Source organism: Calypte anna, chromosome 7, assembly GCF_003957555.1.
Source record: "Calypte anna isolate BGI_N300 chromosome 7, bCalAnn1_v1.p, whole genome shotgun sequence".
Taxonomy (NCBI): domain Eukaryota; kingdom Metazoa; phylum Chordata; class Aves; order Apodiformes; family Trochilidae; genus Calypte; species Calypte anna.
The window spans coordinates 15117784-15138032 of NC_044253.1; the positions used below are offsets into that span (position 1 = coordinate 15117784).

The following is a 20249-nucleotide window of genomic DNA, read 5'->3' on the forward strand; positions in this document are numbered from 1 at the left end:
TTCTCCCATGAATTCTTGTCATGGGAGAGTGGTTGTTAAAGATCCATATTTATCTACCAAATTCAAAATGAAATTGTGCTCTCATAGTGTGGAGTCTGCAGAAGCAGTTGGATATAGGCTAAGGCAGTGTTCTTGTCTCACAGCAAGCTACTGTACTGAGTTTCCAAAGGGAATTAGAGAGATGTCTTGCTATCTTTGTTAATATTGTTTTCTAGGTGCAGAACTTCAGCCTGCCTGCCTGTTTTCTTTTTAAAGTAGATATATTTAATTGTAGTGAACTAAGCAGCATGAACATACTCTGACCTAAAGCGAGTTTTGTGTATTTATTTATTTACTGAGATTTTATTGCTCAGCATTTCAGGGTAACAGAAGTGTCCTGTGTTTGTTTTCTTTAGGCTCCACAGTTTGCCCTGCAGCCAAGTCAAATTACTGCAGCTTTGTGGGTAACTGAAATGAAGAAATCTGTACTTTGTGACCTTAAAACTTTTGGGTGAAAGAGGATTGGGAGATTGGAGAAATGGCAAGTGCACAGAAAGCGAATATTCGCAATGGAAAAAATGGGGGAAGACTTATGCAATCCAGTAACTAGATAATGTGGTAAAGTTAGGAAGCCTTGATACACAATCAGTTGCTGGAGGAGGAGGTATCAGGTATGTAGTCCTAGGCCAAACAGCCCTGACAGGAACAGGGAAGAGGATAGCTGGCATCTCTGATACTTTAATTTGCAAGTGAAACAGAAGCTGGGCAGGAGAGAATTGAGAAGTGTCACATGCTTTAAGATCTCAGAAGGCTCTTCCCCAGCTTCTAGTGGTCCTTTGTATATACTGCTAGAGTGATTTATTCATGTGGCTCAGTGAGGGCTGGATTCCTTGCATTTGCTTATCCCCACCTCTGAATTCCCCCAGGGTGGGTGTGCTGCCTTTGGGGCAGTGGAGCAAGATGCACTTCAGACTGTTTATGAATCATTCTACAGTTTCATTCTGGGAATGTCCCAGGGAGGCTGATGGCTGTTTTGGTGCCAAATAGTCATCAACCTTCTTGCCATTTTCCAGTTAATTTGTCTGGATGACTTCTCTGATGACTTCTCACATTTTCCACCACCTGATGCTCCATGAAGAGTTTGTTCCTTTGTCCATCTCTGGGGCTGTTTTGTTGTATGAATGCTGGCTTTTTTCCTGTATGATTTAAGGATTTATGTTAACCTCATCAGTCATGGCAACTGATCAAGGCCACTTTTGTAAGGAGTTATCACCTAGAGACCTCTGACCCATGCTCACCAGCTCCACAGTAGCAGGTCTGAATCTAAGCCCTGCCCTTTTCTTTGGCAGAGATACTTGATTTAGGGGTCAGCCCATGCAATGTCAGGTCTTCTCCTCGGTGCATCCATCTCTGGTGCTGCTGGGGTTAATTTTTCACAGCTCTGAGGCCAGAAGGATAATGCCCCATCTGCAGGCCCTGAGTCCTGGTCCAGTTCAGACCACAGGTTTTTTGCTCTTTTGACTAGATTGCTACAAGAAAACTGTAACAGTTTTAACTTTAATATCACTCAACAGGAGATGCCATAACCCTTTTGCAAACTGTGCCAGTGGCTAATTGTTTGGATTGTCCAGGTTTGCCTCTTCAGTTCCTTTCTCGTCTTCATATACTTATATACAGCTGAAGTAAAATTTACCCTGGTTGCTCTTTTTCCTTTCTTAGTATCTTTACCTGACAAATGTATCCTGATTTCTTCTGTGGTGCTCCATTACAGTTGTGTTTAGGGAATGAGCAAGAAGCTTGTGGGGAATTTTCTCTACAGGTTTTATTTACTTTTGCTTTTCATTATTGATTAGCCGTTTCCATTCTCCTCTTCTCTTACACTCCTTAATAATAAATATTTGTGCTGCCCCATCAATTTACAACAGTATTCTGCAGCCCTCAAAAGAAGCAAGGGTAGGTGCTCCACCTATCTCTAATCTTTCCATGCAACCCCTTTTTTTCTGTGAAGGTACTGGGAGTAGAGATGATACAGCTTTGCTGGGGAGGACCCAAATACAGGAGGTGCAGAGTGTATTTTGTTCCTTTGGAGCTTTCTGAGGTTGGAAGAACTTCCTACTTCTCCTTCAAGAGAGAGGATGACATACCTGCTGCTGCTAGTGCATACTGAGGGTGGAACTACTCTGGTAATTTGCTTTGCATGTCCAGAAGAGGTGGCCTGTGCAGTGCCTTATGCAAGTCTGGTCTGTGTAAAAACCCCACTGACCTTTTGTTCATCTGTTGCATGATGAAACCAGTGACAAACTTTGCAGGGCTGGCTCAGCCCACTGCATGGGGTCCTCCTCTTCTGGGGTGGAGGGCCCAGGCTGTTCCAGTGAAACAGGATCTGCCAATTCTGCTGTCTCAGCTGCTCCAGTAAAGCCTGTCTTGGAATGCTCTCTCCTTGCAGAATTTGCATTACTGCTTCTGTGAGTGTTAAATGCCATCGGTAACTCTTCACTGCTGACAGCAAACCTTTCCCCCCAGGGCTACTGTTTTGCTGCTTCCTCCAGGCCACAGCTTCTAAGCTTGTGTAGGAGGAACTTGTAGTGAAAAAAAAGTCTGTAACTTGGATATCTCAGGTGTGGAAGAACTTGCCTGAACAGATCTTGAGCTGTAAAGGGACCAGCCCCAGTGAAAGCCAGTTCAAAATGAAAAAGGATTTTCTTACCCTAGTATTCAATAAGAAGAGTCAAATGAAAACATGATGGCAGCAAGCACATGTGGCTGTGGCTGTCCATCTTGAGGGCTGTTAAGTAAAGACAGTGTTTATTTGTTTGCCAAGAGAAACACACTTTTACTTTTAACCCTTAGCAAGCCGTCCAAGCTTTAGCTCTGGCTGCCACCAGTAGGGTTTATTTAGCAACGCAAAGCGCAGTGAGGCTGAGGGAGTGGTGCAAGAGAGGCTGCAGCTGGGCTTTTGTGAAAAGGCAGGGAACAGGGCAAGGGAGAAACAATCAGGAAAACACTTGGTGCAGAGTTTTAGAGTGGAACTTGTGATGTGTAAATAGTGGTTAAATAGTTGGTTAATCAATGCCAGAATCGTCTTTTTGGATGTCCTCCTTAATTACTTCAGCTGTGCCAAGACATTGATATCCTTGAAAACCTGAAAAAATCCCATTAGAAGGTGCTTTCTTTGGGGCTCAGCCAACATGCTTTGCAGGCTTTTTGAGGAAAAGCAGCACATGACCAAAGAGCAAGAGCTGATGAGCTGGGGTGGTTGGGGCAGCAACAGGAGTGGCACTGGAGGGGTCCTCTCCCTATGTTGGGGTACCCATGCGGCTTGTCTGGAGCTTGCGATGAAATCCTCACTCTGGGGCGTTGTCCTGGCTCTCCCAATTAGACAAGCAGCAGTAAGGAAACTGCTGCTGCAGTTTTTCCACGTGCTTTGGCTTTGTTCCTGTGCCCTCAGCTTTGTGCCGAGACCTTCTGTATTTGTGAAAAGGCCGGGCATTCTTCTTTCTCTTTAAAGAAGAGGTGTCCTGGCTCCCAGCCCCTCACAAGGGCTGTGGTTGATTTCAGAGACAGGATGGAGGTGTGCATGGCACACAGCAGGTGCACATTGCTTTCTGAAGGTGACTTCTTCATTTAAGGGGTCTTTAAAACCTATCTTAACAGGGTATGAAGACCTGCACTTTGGAGTTTAGACCTGCACTGTGGACTGAGGTAGAGAGCTGTGATACTGTGAAGAGAAGGAGGAATGAAGAAACCTATTTTTCAGTTTTCATTAGCATCCCACAAAGTGATCAAGCAGCACATCTGGAGTAGCAGGGGCACTGAATTAAACCATGAAAAGTAACTTCTGTAGGAAAGCTGGAAATGCCCTTGGTATAAATGGCTTCTAAATGGAAGTACAGAAATTCATAGAGGCATGATTGGCTATGAAATATGAAGATCTATGTGCAGTCTCTGGCTTGGAGAGCCCCTACACCATTGGTTTCCAGAAGCAGAGGAAAAGATCAGTCCTTACTCTTCTCTAACATCTGTTGTTGACCTCAGCTGTAGCTGCTGGTGGATCACAGACATCACAGCCTGGTGCTGGAGGAGCACACTGATGGGCTTTGGCAGGAGACCATGAAGAAGAGTCATGTGCTGGAGCCTCAAAAAAAGCTGTGTGCAGCTGGATGGGTCTGCTCTGCTACCTCAGCCTCTGTGGCTGTTGAAACTCCGTGTCATGGTCAGCTTGTGTTTTGGATTTGTGAACTAGTTTGGTCTCTGCACAAGGAGACCACAGCCCACACCCTCTCTCAACATTGCTCTCATCTGCATTGCCGCAGATGCCCTCTTCTGTCCCCTCTCCATGGGTCTCAGTTGAAGGGGGGTTTTGCCTAAGCCAAACCTCATGGGTTGTGAGGGCCCTGAGTGGAGGACACACTCTAATTACAGGTTTTGCTTTTTTATGTACTGCAGTATATAAAATATCTGCTTTCCCCAACTTTGGAAATAGGGATGTTCTTGTGAGGATCACTTGGGTTTGTCTTCCCATGGGTGGAGCCCACTGGTTCAGTTTGAAGGCCTGAGGGATTTTTGATAGGAGAGATGTCCTCGGTTTTTGCATAGTCAGCCTTGGGTAGAGCAAGGGAATAAGACACAGAGAGGTTTAGAAATTGTGATTTATTTACTGCTTTCCTTCCAAAGAATTCAGAAGAAGCTTGTCTTGTTAAAGATGGTGCTGTTTTCCTCTCCAGTGAAACGAGTGCCCAAGTTACTTTCAAACCCTCAGCAACACCCACTAACAGTTTGGGATAGGCAGTGCAAAGCTTAGTTAAATTTTGACCTTTCTTTCACTTCACTATTCAGATGTTTCTTCTTGTGGGTTTGAAGTCTTGTTGGACTGGGGCAGGAAGGACCAGGGGAGCTCATTCGGCTGCCTGCTGGTACGCAGTGCTTTTTGCTCGCTTCAAAGGGTGGCTTTTTGTGTTTAAAACATCTGAGAAAAGATACCAGGCAGTGAGGAATAAAAGATGGTTGGACCGTGCACTGCAGCATGAAATCAAACTGGGAACATGGCATTGGGAAAGCTGGACAAAGTGCTTTGAATATCTTACTCTTGTATGAGGAGGAACAAGCAGGACACTGAAGCCTGCTTCCATCGGAAGGAGTTGAAAGCTGGAGGTTTACAATGTGTGACACTGGCCTAACAGGACTCCCTTGTGGGTGGGGGGGGCAAGAGAACAAGTAGCTGATGGTTAGGGCAGCACATTTGGGTGAGGAATGTACCTGACAGATGTGAAAAGCAAGTGGTGTTAACTGAGAAGCTTGCTTCTGAGTGTCAGATTGTGGGAACTGCTGCATCTTAGCTGTGACACGTGGTGGTGTGATGAGGCACCCCTATTCATCTGGCCACTAATCCTGAAGCTGCCATAGTGCTGGTTTCAGCAGGTTTGTCCTATGAAGCAAAAATGCATCTGATGTGCATTTGATGCTCGGTGAAAGTCAGGCTGCCCCGCTGAGTGGTCACAGCCCCAGTCTGCAGCAAGAGAAATACTGTCTTGGGGCAGTGTTTTAAAAGCCAGGATTCAGAGACAACTGCTTGTACCTGCCCATGCCAAATCATGTCCTGAAATTTAGAAAATAATATATCTGGTCATGGGGCCCTGGGAGAATGCTGCAGCCCAGTAACAGTGCCCCAACTGCTTCCCGCAGGAGGGACCCAGTCCTTTTGTTCTCCCAGTGGCTGGGAAACCCTTGGGGTGGCTTAGTGGGAGAACAGCCAGCTTTGCAGTCAGTTACTCCTCTCTTCCCAGCTACTGTGTGCCTGGCTTCTTCTTTCACAGGGAAAACACAAGCATCTTCGCTGGCAAAGGAGCTTGCAGGTAACCTCTGTCTGGGGGCATGAAGGAGCTTTGCACTTCTGCAGGGAATTTCAAGCACCCCATGCATGGAATGCCGACTTCCTGAGCTGGGCTTTTCTGTTGTTCAGACCACCTGGAAGGATGTGCCAGAGGAGGCTTGCAGGGTCATTTTGAGTGGTAGCTGGCACTGGTGCAGCCTGTGCTGGGTGGATGGAGAGGGACGTGGGGGCTGTGTTTTGATTTTGCTTTTCCTGTTTGTTTTAACTTGGCAAAGGGAAAGCTTTAGAGACTGCAGGGGCAGCAAGAGCCTTTTTCTTTTCTTTCTTTCTTTCCTCCCTGGCATGTTCTGAGACACCTTCCGCCAGTAACTTTTTTTTTTCCATTGTGGGCAGAGGGACAGTGGGAGGAGAGGACTGGTGCCTTGAAGTTCTGCAGCCTTGGAGGACATAAAACCAGAATAGTTAGGAATGGGTTTTGTTGTCCAGGGGGGTAGACTTACCTAAAAGCAGCCCTTAGTGTGTAACCAGCTGTCACAAGTGCTTGTATTCCTGCTTCAGGTGGCATTTCAGTGGAAACAAAAATTAAGATGGAAAAAAAAAACCTCCACAAAACAACCAACCCCAAATGCCATAGAAACCTCTCCCCAAAAGCCTATTTAGAAAATGGAGATAAAGAAGCGATAAAGTTAAGTGCTCAATTAAGCAGATGTACGTGCTTCAAAGCACTGACAAGATGTGGCAACAGTGACTCTAATGAAAGTGACTCTGTCTCACTGACCCAGTGGGAAGGAGGTAGATGCAGGTGCAAGGTGTCCGTGCCCGTTGCTTTCTGAGGATAATGGTGCAGCAGCAACTTTTGTTCTGGGGGCTGATGGAAGCCCCTAGAGGGGATGTGGGTGCTCAGGGCTGATGTTTGCCACTGTACCCTTGCTTCTGCCTCCATGTCCCTGCAAATAGCTCTGGTTACCGTGCTTTTGAGTTGCAGTGGTCTCACTGGAAGCAGTGAAGGTGGGTTAATTTAGTACTTCGGGCAATTAATCTAATGACAGCCTCCCACCCTTAGTGCTCCTGGGAGGTTGTGGCTGCCTCCTTGATATGCACTTTCTCCAGACCTTGTGGGAGGGCCCTGAGGATTTACATGCCCTTAAATGGCTGCCACATTTTGTTTTTGCAAATCTAGGGGTTCAGAAATGCAGCAGAAAGCTGTGAGAAAGTTGGATAAATGGGCAGGTAAAAACCTGTTATTCACGTGCAGCTCACCACCTGCAATGCACGGAGGTTCCACCTGGGCCGGGCTCTCAGACCATATGCAGGGTTGGTTTGGAGAAGAACATAAACATCAACATGTAAACAGGCCAGCTGAAGCTGTTCAGGCATTTTGGGGTGAACTCCCATGCTCCACTAATCATTCTTGAAACCTGAGGTTTCTGTGGAATTTGCTTGCAGAAGCTCAGTGTTTTAACTGTTTTGGGCTTTGTTAAAACAGGCATGGGTGTTTTGATCTAGCTTGGGGACCACCTCCCCACCACATACCACCAGTCTTTTGCTACAAGCCTGGGTATTCTTCCAGCCTTTAGGTGACAACCAGATCCTCACACCAGGAAAGGGGTGCTGTGTAGATCATGTGGCACAACAAACACACCAGGGGCACTTGGTGTGGAAGTGTGCGTCTGGGTGTATGTGAAATGCTTCAGGGAGCTGTTTGGGTGGCAATCTGACTGTTGCCACATCTGAACGTCCCTTTCAGTCGTTCAGTTGGCTCATCACATCTGCCTCCATCACCCCATGTTTTGTGGTGGTCTGTTTTTAAACTTTGTAATGCCTCCCTCCTCCTTGGGAATGCAGCCGACTGATGTTCCCTTTTCATTTCTCCCTCTCTTTGCCACAGTTTTATGACTCTCTTCTTCCGACCTTTAGCTCAGCGGGAGCCTGCATTGCTCCTGAGGTTGAATCTTGGGCAACTTCATGGGTGGTCCAAAACAAAGAGTCGTTTGCAAACAAACTAAAATCCAGCCCCTTTTTCTATAAAGGCAAAAACCCAAAGCAATGACACAGCAGAGCAAATCAGTAGGCTGCCTTGCATTGTTTCCCTCCCACCTGTGTGGGTGGAAACTTCCCATTCTAAAGGCCAAGTGACACAGATCTGGCCGTGCTGTAGGCTCTGAAGGTTTTAAGCCACTGAAGGACCCTAAAGGTAATTGGCATTACTTGCATGTACATGGCCGTTGCATCCCACAGTCTTTGAACATCAGCTGATCTGCAGTAAATTGCTGCCTCCTGGTAGGCTGTCAATGAACCAGAGTCCTTCATGGCATTACTGCAGGTGTGTGTGTCATTCAGCAGTGGGTCAAACCTGCAATTTTGATAAAACTCCTGTTTATTTCAATAGCAGTGTTGTATCAGTAAAGACTTAATTCCTAGAGAATGGTATTTGCCTTGTTTCAGTAAATACGCATAGTAAGATAAACAGTAAATGTGGATAATGAATACACATATACAAGACCAGGTTCAGTCCCCTCTCATGGTGTACTCTTAATATGAAGGTTCAAATGAGCTCTCTCCCTTTATGTGGGGAAGGATGAAACAAGGTGTTGAGAAATCCAGCCAAGTGAACTGCAAAACTGAGTGAAATATTGCCCCAAGAACGAATGAACATGTTTGTACATAACCTGAAACAATTGCAATGTTGTTTAGCTTGACCGTCAAATGAGACACCCTCCCTTCCCCCAGTCTTTGAACAGCTCAACTTGGGGCTTAAATGTGGGATATGGCAACTCAGCAATATTCCCCATGAGGAGAGGAGGATAATATCTGTGTGTGCTGGAGGCAGCTGGGAGATTGCAGGTTGGGTGGGAGAGACTCTTAACTAGATCACAGCAGATACTGCCTCTTTCCACCTACAGTTCAGTGCTCTGGTTTTATTTTGGAGGCTCTTGTGCTTTTTTCCCTGGGGAATGCAGGTTTTCTGGGGAAAAAAACCAGACACGAGGTTGGCTTCCAAGGGCAGGTGTTTGGATAGGCGTCTGTGTGGGGAGTTGCAGGTCTAGCAGACTTTGAGTGACACTGGTGGTAATTGCTTGGCAGAGTTTCTGAGGAGAAGGGTAGGAAGGAATTACCATAATACTGGAGTTTTGAAAAAAGGCAGACTGAGGAAATGTGCGATGAAATTTTGGGTGGGTGGTAAGGGGAGCCCTGGACTGAGCCACTGTCTGGAAAAGCAACTGTGGAAAAGTGAGATGTTATTTAAAAACTAGTAATACAAATGCTGAAGTTCATTCCATTTGCATGCAACAGTCATAATAACCAGAGAAGCCAATGTGGCTGAGAAGGGAGTGGAGAAATACTGGAGATACATGAGAGATGGCTCTTGCAGGCAGGGTGTGGCACTGCTCTGACCTTTTTTGGGGTTTAAGTATTTTTGCTTTACTGTAATATTTTTTTCTTCTGATTTTGAAGCTTTTCTAGTGTTTTGCAGGGTTAGAAGGTCACACTTTTGTCCACTCTGCACACAGCCTTCTCAGAAGGCATGCAGAAATACTCTGGTCATGTGCTGTCCAGAGCCACTTCTACACTGGCTGTTGATCTTGATGGGAGTTGTGAGCAGGCACAAAAGGGCACAGCTGGGCTTTGTGAGCCAGAGGACATCTTTCTGATGAGCTCCTGAGGATCCAGAACAGGCATAGGGCATTTCCAGAAACAACCTCAAGACTGTCTCCTCTAACTTCTCCTGTGATAAAGACCATAAAATTTCCCTCAGCAACCTCTCTTAGGAGCAAAATGTCTTGTGTTTAACTAAAGCACCTATCAAAGAGACACGCTCTGAGTTTTAAAGACCTTGATGGACAGATGTGAGCCCTTCTTCCAATAGCACATCTTTTCATGGTGCAAGTTCAAATTGAGTTTTTAGTCTCCAGCTAACTTGGTGTTTGCTTGTTACTACATGTACTTAGAAAGGTAATCATCTTAAAAAAGGAGAAGAGTCTGAACAGGTCCTGTATATTATACTTTTTTTCAAAAACATATGAACGAGGCTGAAATGTTTTGCATGAATTTGGACAAGAGTTTCTTGTTTGTGATTTGTGTATCCATCAGATCGTCGGCCCTTCACCAGCCCTTTCCAGTGGGCTGCGGAGTGTCATGCCTGGAAATCAGCCTTGCTAAGGAATCAGCTCTTGGAACTCTGCCAGCCTCTGGCTCTCCTGCAGAAAAGAGAGGTGCAGCATCTCAGTGCCAACAGGGATCACCTAGATAATAATTAACATGCAGGCACCCTCATGGAGGCTGTGGTAGGGGAAAGCACTTCTGTGCTTGCGTAGTTGGGCTGTGGGATTCAGAAGTCCTAATGGGCTTGGACTTAAGGTCAGAGATGAGTTTGTTTCCTAAAACAAAGTGGGGAAATAAAGGTAATTCAAATATAGCTGTTAAGCCTGTAGGAAATAAATAAGGTGGTTTTTGTGGTCTCGTTTCATTCTGAGAATCCATAGGAGCTGAGGATTTTAGGGGCTGAGCTTATACTAGAAGTTTTTAGGCAGGCTTTAGGAGGTTATCAGGGGCACTGAAGACCCACAGGGATGCATGTGAGTAGCCAGGAAAGGACAGCAAGGTCTTGGCCGGGTAAGGTTAATGGCTTGTGTCACTCAGGCAGAAACCCCTAATGGACTAAAGTAGCAGCTACTCTGGAGATACTACAGATGGGGTCAAGGTCAAATTGGGGAAGCTACAGTGCAATTAATGTAAGCTTGAAAGCCTTTAAAGTTAATTAATTTGGTTCTGCTGGGAAGGTTGCAGCTTTGCAGAGGGCTGATCAGTGAAATGTGTTGAAAGGGCTGAGGTACAGTTTACTAATAAGGGGGAATTCGTTCATGGTGGCAGGGAGCTTGGAGAGCCTCACTCTGCAAAACCTTCCAAACATCTTGGGGACCTTCCCCTCTGAACAAGCTGCCTGCAATCCTGTTGAAGTTAAGCAGTGTCTCCAGCCACAAGATGAGACCCTCCAGCTTGTCAGCCTCAGCTTTTAGGTGAGCTTGAAGAGTCTCTGCTGTAGGTGCATGCTGGGATGTTCAGCGGCCCCAAGCTTGGAGGTGAAGTGGGTGAAAGAACAGCTGACTATCAAGTGGAAGTTGGGTAAATGAGGGCACTTGAAGCGTCCTCTTGCATTTTTGAGGGACCTGAACAGCATTTTTCCTTATCGTTCTTGGCACGCAGCAAACAGCTGGCATGGAAGGGAACAGGCTGTTGAAAACAACACTTGCAGGCTTGCTGTTGTCAGGAGAAGGGCTGCAGCAGACCTTCTCCAGTGGTGGTTTGTGCTCTGCTGGGCCCACACAGAGGGGGTTGGTGATGTGCTACACGGCCCATCAGTCGATCATTTGGAAAGAAAGCTAACAAAACAAACCTGGCTATTTTATCTCTCTTCAGCCTGGCTGCACATTTTCATGAAATGGTGGAAACTTACTATTTTTGAGAATTCTTTTCCTGTTTGAGATGTAGTTGGCATTTGCTGACGTGTTTGTAGATATATTGGGAGGTGGAGGAGGACTAATAGGGAGACAGGCAGTCATGCAAACACATGCACATGCAGAAACACATAGAGGCAGGCTGTGTTGTTGCTCAAGTTCTGTATCTTTGGGAAACCAATCTACAAATACAATTGGAAAAAAAACCAAACGAAATAAAGCCCAGGGAAAGGGGATGTCTTGATCCCTCTTGTTCCCTCATTTGACACCAAACTCTCGGTTCAGTATTGCTTCTGTGCTGGCTTCAGGGTGCCAGAGGAGTTTGTGTGCAAAGGGGGCACAGGTGCACTATAGGGCACTGTGCACTGGGTAAGAGGTTTTTTCACTGGCTCTGGACCTAGGTAGATGGAGGAGGGAAAGTTGCTCTCTCTAGCCACTAGAATGGGCAGAGAAAAGAGTGAAGCAGGCCACTGAAAGCTGTGCTGCCCTGAGTCAATGTCCCTCTGGAGGAACATAAAGCATTTCCTGTGGGATGCTGGAGTCAAAGGCACTGGGTGCCCCTTGGATCACCTCTCTGTGCCAGCCCACTCAGGACAGGGAGAGGAGCTTGCTAAACAACCTCTGTCCAGAACATGCCGTTCCCTCCCCAGTCCTGCTCTCCTTGTTGGTAGAGGTGGGCTGAAAAGATCTAGTGGCAAAATAAAGGGGTGTTTGCAGAGCCCCAGGGCTCTTGGCCTCAGGGGATCTCAGAGTGCTTTGTGGACAGCTTATCACAGAGGTAAAATGAGTTCTTGGAGTCTGATACAGGAATTTTCTGGCTGTGGTGTGCAATTGCTCACTGTTACTGAGCAAGTTGGTGTGATGAAATAACCCTGGGGAGTGCAGACAGGCCAGAGAGAGGATCTTGGGAACCCACCCTGAAGAAGCTGCTTGGCAGATGGGAGATGCTCCAAGCTGATTTCCAACTGTGTTTCCTGGGAGCCCATGTTTCTGAGAGATTTGGGAGACTAGCATTCCCTCCAGTCCTCTCAAAAGCCAGGGTGGCATGGACACCCATGGGCTGCTCAGGAATGCTGGCTGTGTGTCCTCTGCAAGCAAATCAAGTGCTTAAACATCCATGTTGCCTGTGCAGAATTGGATGAGGCTAAGAGGGGGGAGTCTCCGTCGTTGAATCCAGGAAGGGGTCATGCATGACTCCTCCTTAGGCTTGTCAGTGGCTGCTAAACCCAGTCTAGGTGCAACCTTTGGCTCCTGAACTTCTATTTGCCAGGAGGCGAGATGAGGAGGCACTGCTGTGTCATTGTGTCCTTCATCCTGCTCCTTCCCTGAGCATCCACCATTGGCCACTGTGAGGGACCCCCTCACTGAGTCCCCCCAGTCCTGGGGCTGGGGGACTTATCAGCTCTCTGTCCCTTCTCCCACCACTCCCTTGCCTACATGGCCCATTGCTTGTGTACCCTGTGGCATTTCCTGGTCACGCTGCTTTGGTGTGAAGTGAAAAATGAAACTTGAGTGGCTACTTTGGTTTCGTCTGCCTCTAGAGAGTTGCATCCAGCTCGGTTTCATTACACCTGGGGCCAGCCCACATACCGGAACCCCCGCATTTCCCCTCCTCTGCCAGCTGAACGCTGATGGGTTCTTTGTCGTGGCTCAGCGCTTTGCAATTTGGCAGCGGTAATCAGCGAACAGTGGGTCTTTTTTGGGGGGCAGGATGGGCCAGAGGGCCTGGAGGGGACTTTGTTCTTGGCAGCTCCTGCTGTGAGGAAATTGCAGTGCCGGTATAATCCCTGCTGGCAAAACGTTTGCTGAGGTATCCAAGCTCCAGGTCAAAAAACACCCACACCAGAACTATTGCACAGGAACCTTTGCCCAGGGCTCTCCTACAAATACTTTGCAGACTGATGAGGCAGAGGTTACCAGGGCTGTGGTCGGGTTTGTCTGCTCCTTCCCCACCTCCCAGCAAACAATTTTCCTGCTGGGGATGTTGCATATGTTACAAGTAGGGTTTAAAACCCCGTCTGCTCTCAGGCTGCAAAGGACAAGTGCTGGGTTCCTGGCTGCCCGGGACAAGGCAGCTCCAGCTCCTTAAAATAAAGAAGTTGCAAGCAAAACCCGGAACAGGCATTTAAATTATCCTGAAATGGTAGAACCTTGAAGTCACAGGAGGCTAGAAGTGTTGGAGGAGGAAAAAAATAAAGCTAGATGAGGCAAATAACTCTGCTCGGGATGAAAAAATCGCTCTCTGAATGCTTCATTGCTGCACCCAGGTGGTCTGGCTCCTGTGCACAGGGCGGTGCCAGGGCAGCAGCACAGGCTCTTCCATTCACTCTTCAGTTCCCCGCATGGCTCTGGCAACAGTCTCATATTTTTCGATGCCTTTGCTTTTACTGTGTGCAGCCTAGGATGAACACCTTTCTCTTTAGGTAATTAATGAGCTGCAAAGCACTTTGATGGCTTCAGAGGGAAAGTGCTGGCCAAGGAAGTCTGCTGTTGCTGCCGGAGGTAGATGTTAGCCCATCCAGCCAGGACACAGCTGGAACTCAAGTCTGGTGGGCTTCAGGCAGGTTGTTAAAGGCCACTTGGGATGAAATTTTCTGTGCCCCTCAGACCTTAGGCAGCATTTAAACTATGCAAACGCCCTGGGCTGATAAGCAAATGCGTGTGTGACTCTGCAGGTAAGCTGTCCTCAAAGGAAAACAAGCGCAAAGGGTTAGCAGTGCCGAAGAGGGTGGCTGTGATCCTTGGCATGGTGTGTGTTCCCTGTGACACAGGCTGGCCCTCTCCTGCTAAGTGAGTGCTGCTGCCTCAATCCTGTCCCACAGCCCAGAAAACTTCAGAGCTCTTAAAAGGGATAAAGTTGTAGTTTTAACTTCAGGCAGCTGCCCTTTTTTTGTGTGTGCTGTAGCCCCTCGGTTTCTCAGCCATCTTAGTGGAGGTGCCTAGAGGTCTCAAAGCAGATTCCTGAAAATTTCAGTGCTGGAAATCAGTAGCTGTTTTTGAAACTGTTGGCAAGACTGTGCAGCTCTCTACAGATGTTAGCTTATGGCCATTTGAACACACTTTCACCTCAGCCAAATCCTTGCCCCATTGAAGCCAGTGGGAATTTTCCCTGAAAAAGGTCATAAGGAAATTGTTTCCTTGGCATGGAGGAAGGTGTTTCATGGGCTCCACATCAGTGTTCAGAGAACTTCAGCTATCTGCTTTGAGTCCTGCCGCTTTTGTCCCACCCTGCACAAAGTGCTCTCCCTTTTGATCCAAAATAGCACAGAAGATGTTTTCTTCATGCCATAGGAAAATGAAAGAACTATAAAACTGTTTTGTTTTAGAGTTTGGCACAACTCTTTTCACAGATGTATTTAGCATGAATTAAATTTGGGCAGCAAAAGGCCACTTGCCAGGATGACAAATGGATTAGGGTTGAGTATCTGACACAACTGCATAGCTGCCCATCCCATGCTGGTAGGGTAGCTGGGTGGCTTAATTGGTTCATGGAGAGTCATAAATACACACGATTTGCTACTTTTGGGCAACATTAAAAACCATTCTCTGACTGTAAAAGGTGGTGTTTGGATCATGGCTTGCCCTCTGTTCTCCCAACCTCAAGACTTGATGTCTCCACTCTCTGTTGCTACCTGGCCTATTTGGTCTTTCAAATGGAGTCCATCACACCTGATGCTCATCCTTCTGTGCATACAACTCATCTGAGAAGGAAATGCTGGTGCTTTACAGGTGGTGTATACTTCTGTCCTGTCTCACTTTCCCAGTGATTGAGCCATCCCAGTAAGTCTCGGGTCAAAAGAGCACCTCCCAAGAGCAGCACTGGGTTTTTGAGAAAAGCTGTGACAGGGCTCTGTCATCAGTCAAGCTCTGTGTCTGGGTGAGGGTATGGCTCACTGGCTGGCTTGGCCTTGGGAAGAAAACCTTGCAGCTGATAGCAGTTAGGCCCTCCTGTCCTCTCTCCAGGCTTTCTTCTGTGATGGTGTCCAGGGAGCCAAGAAAATCTCTTCTGTTCCTGGGTGTGTTCGGGCACATGGTCTTGCACACTCTACTCCCATTTGTGGTTTTCTTTGGGCTGATAATTGTTAGCATTGGAAAGTGAGAAAAATGAGAAAAAATATTATCAGAAGCAGGTTTTGTGAATGAATCAGCCGACAAGAGGCTTACCAGCTCGCCTTCATTTACTAGTGCAATGCTTATTTGGGCAGATGTCTGTATATTTTAGTTGGAGGCAGAAAGGAGTGAGAATCTATGAGGGAAGGCACTGCTTCCAGTTTGCTGCTTTTCTGTCAGTTTGTACCATCGTTTTTTTGAATGAAGCAGGGGACTGCAGAGTGTCTGAGATGCTGCCCTGCTGCTGTGCTTGTTCTTCTGCAGTTGACAGCTTGGTGGGACACCAAGAAGAGAAGCACAAAAGACTATTGGAAGGCTAAAGCCTTCCTAAGCAGGTCATTGAGGATCAGAGCCTCGCCAGCCTTGCCTGTCTCTTTCACAGGGCTTTTTCATTTGATCCTGTCTGAAGGGCAGCCTCATGGCCTTCTTCTCACTATGTGTTTCTAATTAACAAGGAGACTGGTGTATAAACAGAAGATTCCTGCTCAAAATATTCCTTGTCCGACTCCTAGGATGACAGCCAGATGGCAATTGCCAGGCAGCAGCCCAGACTTTGAGCTCGCTCATCTGGCTATCAAACCTGGTCCCCATTCTCATCTGGAGCTAGTATTGAGGAAAGTTATGGACTTTGTTGGATTGGTTTTACCCCATGATTGCTTTTCAGTTGCTACCTAAGCAGCTAAAAGACTTGCAGCGTAGACATACTAGTGTTTCTGGGAAGTGGGATGATCCCAGTATTTGGATACTGGAGGCCAAAATGGTGAGGCAGTTCAAAAGGGTATTGGACAAATTAATTGAAGGATGTGTCTTTTGGTGGCTTTTAAATCCTCTGTGTCAGATGCAGTCTCCAGTCATGAAAGTGCTTTTACTGCTCATCTGCAGCAGAGATTTGGAATGGTTCTTCTGACATCTGTCCTCAAGCAGTTGCTGTTGGTCTCTTATGAATGGCATGCTGGGCTGGGGTTGCTCTTTGATTCAGCCCCCTTGGGCTGTTCTCTTGCCATCAGTCTGTAGGCAGCTGCACAAATTTGCTGAGTAAGTTCCTAAAAAACTCTTCATGCGGTTTCTTCTGTGAGCCTGGGGTTGTCACACCTGAAGAGAGCTTGGAAAGCTGTGACAGAAATAAACCCTTGCTATATTGATTTTTCATTCCCTGTCATGGCAGTAGATCTATGCTCTGACATAACATCTTAATGCAGCTTTGAAAAAAAAGGAAATGTTAAAATCTGCAAGTGATCTGTGTGCTTGGTCTTCAAAGAAGCAGGAGAGATCCATAAATTAAGCATTGTTACATGAGCCAAAGCATTGCTTGCCCTCCACTGGGGAGTTTGATGTGATTTCTTTACTTCTGTCTAAGTGCCTGAGTTCTGGAGGACTGGAAAGCCGAAGCTGGTGATACTAGAGAGAATGCTAGTGTCAGTAGGCTGAGTACTACAGTTCCACCTTGGCATATGCTAAAAGACACTGTGTTTGTCATCACTGTAGGACTGGAATGCTCTGGTCTGTCACTGGTGTGGGACCTGTGGAGCTGCTGAAGAGCTCCTGTATACAGAGAGCCTGGGTTATTGTGGTGAGACGTGATGTATGTGTAGTGGTTGAATCATGATTTGGACTGGAAAGGACCTCTGGAGGTCTGCATCCAACCCCCTGCTTAAAGCAGCAGCAGCTTTAGTGTTGGATCCAGTTACAGTAAGATGTGCTTGCTCTGCCAGATCAGACCAGACACTAGGGAGGGGTCAGCTGTTACCTTCCAGAACAAACAGGAGGAACTGAGATCTGTCCTTATTGCCACCACAAAGACTAAAGGACTGTCTGTGGCATTGTGACCATTGTGTTCTGCTTTGACAAGGACTGTTCTCAGAAACAGTACCAAGGAAACTGGGAAAATGCACAAAGCAAAAAGGAGAGAAGATGGAAAAAGTCCAGTGTTTATCCACAGCTTTCTGCTAACTCATTTTAAATGGCTGAAGTAGCTGGGGGTCTTGTGGCTTATAGCAGGGGCAGAATTAGGCCCAGAATATGTGGGACTGTTCTGCTGACAGCAGAATTGGCTAAATGCAGAAGTAGAAGATAAATGAGTAATGTACTGTATGACAAATTATGTGAGAGACGATATGGCAAGGACAGTCACTGGAATGGCAGGATCTCCAAAGGAAATTAGGGTGGTCATAAAACAGGCAAGGTATTTTTGAAAGTAGGCCTGAGAATTTATTTTAGCACATTAATACTGAGTAAGGATTCCTGGAGATACTTTGGGGGATGATAGATGGACTCAAGGTATTGTTACTAATCACTGTAGTTTTAAGTTTTGGAGCTGAAGTACACTTGGCATCCCTAACCCAACTGGACTTCTGGTGGGAAAATTACATTCTTTGGGAAGTAATTTAGAAGGTCAAAGAAAAACCAGAAAGAACTTCTCCAACAGCAATTTCCCCTGCTCTCTAAACTGTTTTTAGTGTGGTAATAACTCCAGAATGAAAGGATCTATTCTCACCTTCCAGATGAAAGGGATAATGCAATTTAAAATTTTTCCTTGAAAAGATTTTATGGCTTGGTAACTGGCCATGCTTGAAAGCCATGCAGGGTGGGATGAACACGTGAGAGAGCACCTGGCAGAGCTTGATCCTTCTCTTGTCTGCCCTGGCTCCTGCAGATAATGGTGATGACCGGTCTGAGAGCATCCTTGCTGAGAACCATGTAGATGGCACCACAGGGATCCTGAGTGGAGCTGGTGGGAGGAAGCCCATGAAGTCGGGTATGAAGGAGCTGGCTGTGATGAGAGAGAAGGTGAATGAGCAGCAGCGGCAGATGGGCAAAGTCAGCAAGGCTCATCACAACCATGACGACTCGAAGAAGTCACGGCTGTCGACTGGCAGGGTGAGAGGGCGGGGGGGGGTATGGGGAACTAATGGAGGCAGCTGCAGGCTTGCTGGAGAAATGCAGAATTTAAAAACCCTTAGTGACATTTGCAAAACACTGTCTTAAAAAGAAAAAAAAATAAAGAGAAAGAAAAAATGGGGGAAGGGGAAGAGGAAAAAAAAAAAAAAAAAAAAAGAAAAGCAAATGTTTGTTTTGGCCTGAAGCTGAGGCCGAAAACACCATCTCGTGAAACTCCATGTGCTGGCAAGGTGTTATTTTCATTGCAGCTTCACCTTCTGACAGCAGAGCTGGAGAAGAGGGGTCCTGTTGGTGCAACACCTGCCTCTTAAGGGGTGTGAGCCCATGTCCCATGGACCTGCTTCCTTACACCCTTTTTCCCTAAGCAAGTGCCAAGGATGGTCCAAGGGGATTTGGGGGGTGGAAGGGTGTCTGCCTGCTGAAAGGCATTTCCAGTTTGAGGAGGGGGGCCCTGAGCCCCCGGAGATGGGCTGTGGGACTATCACGTGGCGAGGAGAGTGCCCAGAGTCCTCCCTATCCCTTTCTTCCGTGTCCCTCCAGTACTTGGCCGTGGTTTCCCTCTAGTGGGCAGCTTGAACAAGGCAACTAGGTGGGATGGGAATGGAAAATCACCCCAAAAGGTCTGTAATACATATCTCTATAAACATATGGAGTAAAAATAATAATATTTATATATATGGGGAGTGCAGAGACAGAAAGGAGCTTGAAAAGGGCCATCAACCATCTCCAAGGAACAGGCAAAGCCGCGGTAGAAAGTGAGGTGCAGGCACCACCAACTTAGAGACCTCCCGTACTCCTTCTGCTTCTTTGGAGAAAAAAACCCCATAACTGCAAAAGCAGAGATGTGTGGACTCAGTCTGGCTCACATCAGTTGTAATGCAACCCCTGCCCTGTCTGGGAGCCCTGGCTTGGGGCTGCTGTTGATGCCTCCAGACGATGGCTTTGCTGAGTGCCCTCATTCCTGGAGCTTGCCCTCCACTCCCATGAGGGTCTTACATGCTTTGAGTTACACTTCTGAGCCCAAACTGCATCACAGGTATGGGATCTCGGCGATTCTTATGGAAAGCCTCCTGGGCTGTCTGAATTAGTCGTTTCACATCACTTATCATCACGATTGGGACCCATTGGAGCATTTCTGAGTCTTCACCTCCTCCTCCCTCAGGCCTTGTGACCTGGTGTCATGTTGGCTTTTGGCCACATGAAGCACATGGGAGAGATGCCTCCCCATGTGTATCTCCACACACACTGGCATGTGCAGATGTGCCTTTGGGTACCCATAGGAGAAGAAGTCAGCAGCAGGACCCAGTCTCAAACCTGTGTCCTGAGGAGGTGCATACAGGTGTTCATCCTTTCTGGTGTTTCTGTTGTCTGAAGTGTTGTTACTATGTGATACTGTTTGATGAGACACATTGCCCTGATTTTTTTTTTCCTGCTTTCTGGGCTCTTTTCAGACCCCTTGTCAGCAGGAGCTGGATCAGGTCCTGGAACGCATCTCCACTATGCGGCTGCCGGATGAACGAGGTCCCCTGGAGCACCTCTACTCCCTCCACATCCCCAATTGTGACAAGCATGGCTTGTACAATCTCAAACAGGCAAGTAGGGAGATCCAGAGCCCCAGGGCTGGCTGCACTCCCAGGAGCAGCCCTGAGCTCAACACATATTACCCCACTAAATGCAGTCAAAGGGGACATGCAGCAGTTCAGGGCTGGGCTGATGTTGCACAAGTGGTGCGAGGTGTGGAGCAAAACAGCAAATATCACATGTGGTATGGACAAGTTTAGTAACACCCAGGTGTGTCTGCAGCCATGGGCTACTAAGTGGAGATGTGAGACCCAGATCTACATGTGGCTGTGAGCCACCCAGAGATGGAAAATCTGTTTAATTCAGAGTCTCTTCTTCCCCATAAGAGCTGTTTATCTGTTCAGGTCTGTTTTCATATGCTTTGAGCCAAGTCTGTGCAGGAGAAAAGCAGAGGG

At 47.1% G+C, this 20249-nt stretch overlaps 1 protein-coding gene across 1 annotated transcript in view; it reads left to right on the forward strand.

Moving 5' to 3' along the window:
* Nucleotides 1–20249, forward strand: part of IGFBP2 (insulin like growth factor binding protein 2) — a 64133-nt gene that overhangs the window by 37573 nt on the left and 6311 nt on the right. Inside the window, exons 2-3 of the mRNA XM_030454779.1 lie at nt 18029–18252; nt 19725–19865. Coding sequence (XP_030310639.1) covers nt 18029–18252; nt 19725–19865 — 365 coding nt within the window. The remainder of the gene's footprint in view (nt 1–18028; nt 18253–19724; nt 19866–20249) is intronic.